The sequence below is a fragment of the Rhagoletis zephyria genome, unplaced genomic scaffold (assembly GCF_001687245.7).
Source record: "Rhagoletis zephyria isolate East Lansing unplaced genomic scaffold, Rhagoletis_zephyria_1.1 Rzeph_scaffold_14238, whole genome shotgun sequence".
Classification (NCBI taxonomy): domain Eukaryota; kingdom Metazoa; phylum Arthropoda; class Insecta; order Diptera; family Tephritidae; genus Rhagoletis; species Rhagoletis zephyria.
This window is the reverse complement of record NW_016171307.1, coordinates 6,312-8,540: the sequence shown is the minus strand read 5'-3', so window position 1 is coordinate 8,540 and position 2,229 is coordinate 6,312. Positions and strand designations below refer to the sequence as shown.

Sequence of the window (2,229 nt, the reverse complement as noted above, 5' to 3'; positions counted from 1 at the left end):
TCCAAATCCTTACCAAGGGACACAAATAAATTGCTTTTGTAGCTAAACTTTCATAAGTATTTAATTCAATAACACACAAACTACTCGTAACTGATGCATACATACATACTAGGGATGTTAATTTTTTCGCTTTTATGTCACTATCACAATCCCAGGATCTCGGGATTAGTCCCGGGATTTAGATATTCATTACTTTTCAACAACTTAAATCGAAAATAATGCTTCTATATTGTTTGAGAAGCTCTCCTACCATAAAGTAAATAATAAATAAATGGGTTTGAAACCTACTTTTTTTATTTAAGCTGGCGTTTTTAATTTTGCTCTCTGACGTCAAGATTTATTTTAAAATACTTTGAAATTTCAAAGATATGATTTATTCCAAAAATTATTTAAAAAATTCAATGCAATGCGGAATAAAAATACGGATACCAAATGAAGAAGGAAATTTCTTTAGAATTAAAATAATTTGTTATGCTGATAAAGTTAAATGGACGAGATTCGAGGATGTTAACGTGTTTATATAAGTCCTAAACATACATTTTTTTCAAAAACAAATTTCGAAATTTCAAGGATAAAATTTTATAAGGACATTTTTAATATTTACCAGGCCTTATGCAGCAAAAACTTGAACCCGTTAAAATTCTACGGGATTCTCTCTTTAATTTGATGCCCATACTTCTTCTCCAAGCATATTTTTTACTAAATTTTTTTTAAGTCATTTTTGAACTAGTGACGCCAGAGGGAAAAACTAAAAAACGCAATTTTACTATATTTGGCCCATGGTTATTAAATAAAAGAAAAATAATATAGCCAATACTGTCGAGAAAAGGAGTTTCTATTATTGCCATCAGTGCAAATTACAAATCCCGAAAATGTCAAATAAACCCGGGATTTTCGCAACCAAAAAAAAACTGCCGGGATCTCGGGATTAACATTCCTAATATGTATATACATACGTACATACATATTTACAAATTATAAAAATAGAAGCAAATTTATTTCTACTCACCAACAGCACTTTGTATAGCGGCAATGTTTGCGGTCCCAGCAAAAACTTCACAAATTCAGTCTGTGTGCAATTGAAATTCGGATTATCCGGATGACATGGCCCCATGCCATCAAAATCCTCCTCATCGAAATTATTGTAAATGGTTTGTCTATTTGGCACCCAAGAATCAGCAGCCTTACTCACATCCTTCACGCTTACTGCAGCCCAATCGAGTACACTGCTCTCAGCTCTGCCCGCACCTTCGTCGACAATCGTTGACGATAGATTTGTGGCATTAAACTGCCATTGAGGCAGAGGAAATGACACATTGTGGTTTGCCACATTTTCACTGCCAAAACTATTAGCATAACTGGTGGTATTGTACGCGCTGGTTGTCGGTGGTGCCACCGGCGGTAGGATGTGCAATGTGTTGGTGGCGGCGGGTATAGCGTTAACATTTGCATTTGCATTGATGACTGTGGTCAGTAATTGTTTACTGAAGTCATATATATTGGTGCTGATATTGTTGATTAGTTGGTTGAGCGCATTCTCGCTGCTGCTATTGATATAGTTGTCGAAGTAGCCAATGTCCGTACTATTGACAAAACGTTGCTCCAGAAGAGCGCTGCTGTTATTGAATGTTTCGTTGTACAAATTGCTGGAGAGCAAAAAGCTGCTCTCATTGGCGTGGCTGGTGGGGAGATCGGTGGTTAGATTTACAATTGGCGCAAACAGATTCATTTCGTAAGATTTTTAGGTTTGTAATTGTCTGACGATTCGGTTGTTGGCTGTCATTTTCACTAGTTTTATGTGATTTTTCTTACTTTATCTGTGATTCATAGAATCGTAATTATTTTGTCGTGTAAACTTTCACTTGCAGTATTTTTGTGCACATTGTATTTTTATACATATGTATGTATATCACACATCAGTTTTGTTTTATATCTGAAATCGAATATTCGCCTTACAGCACTCAATTTTTCATTTCGGTTTTTATAATTTTTCAAACCTACATACAGTATCGGTCATATAAATAGCACCCCCACTTCATGTGATATTCTTTACCACGTATGTTTATTTTATTATTTTTAAGAATTTTCTATTAAAAAAAAAAATAGTTTATTCTCTATCAAAACTCATATCGAACCGGATTTAATTAAAACAAAAAAAAAAATAATAATAAAAAAATTTCGTTCAAATCTCAAAGTTTTCACGTTCAATTTAAATGTGCAAGTTTGATG

The 2,229-nt window shown here is 33.8% G+C and overlaps 1 protein-coding gene across 1 annotated transcript; it reads right to left on the bottom strand.

The window, feature by feature from the left end:
• Positions 1–1,009: 1,009 nt before the first annotated feature.
• Positions 1,010–1,729, bottom strand: LOC108378499 (uncharacterized; the record flags this gene model as incomplete). The annotated part of the gene is made up of 1 exon (XM_017634792.1): positions 1,010–1,729. A coding segment is annotated over exon 1 (720 nt), but the record flags the coding sequence as incomplete, so codon positions are not given.
• Positions 1,730–2,229: the final 500 nt, after the last annotated feature.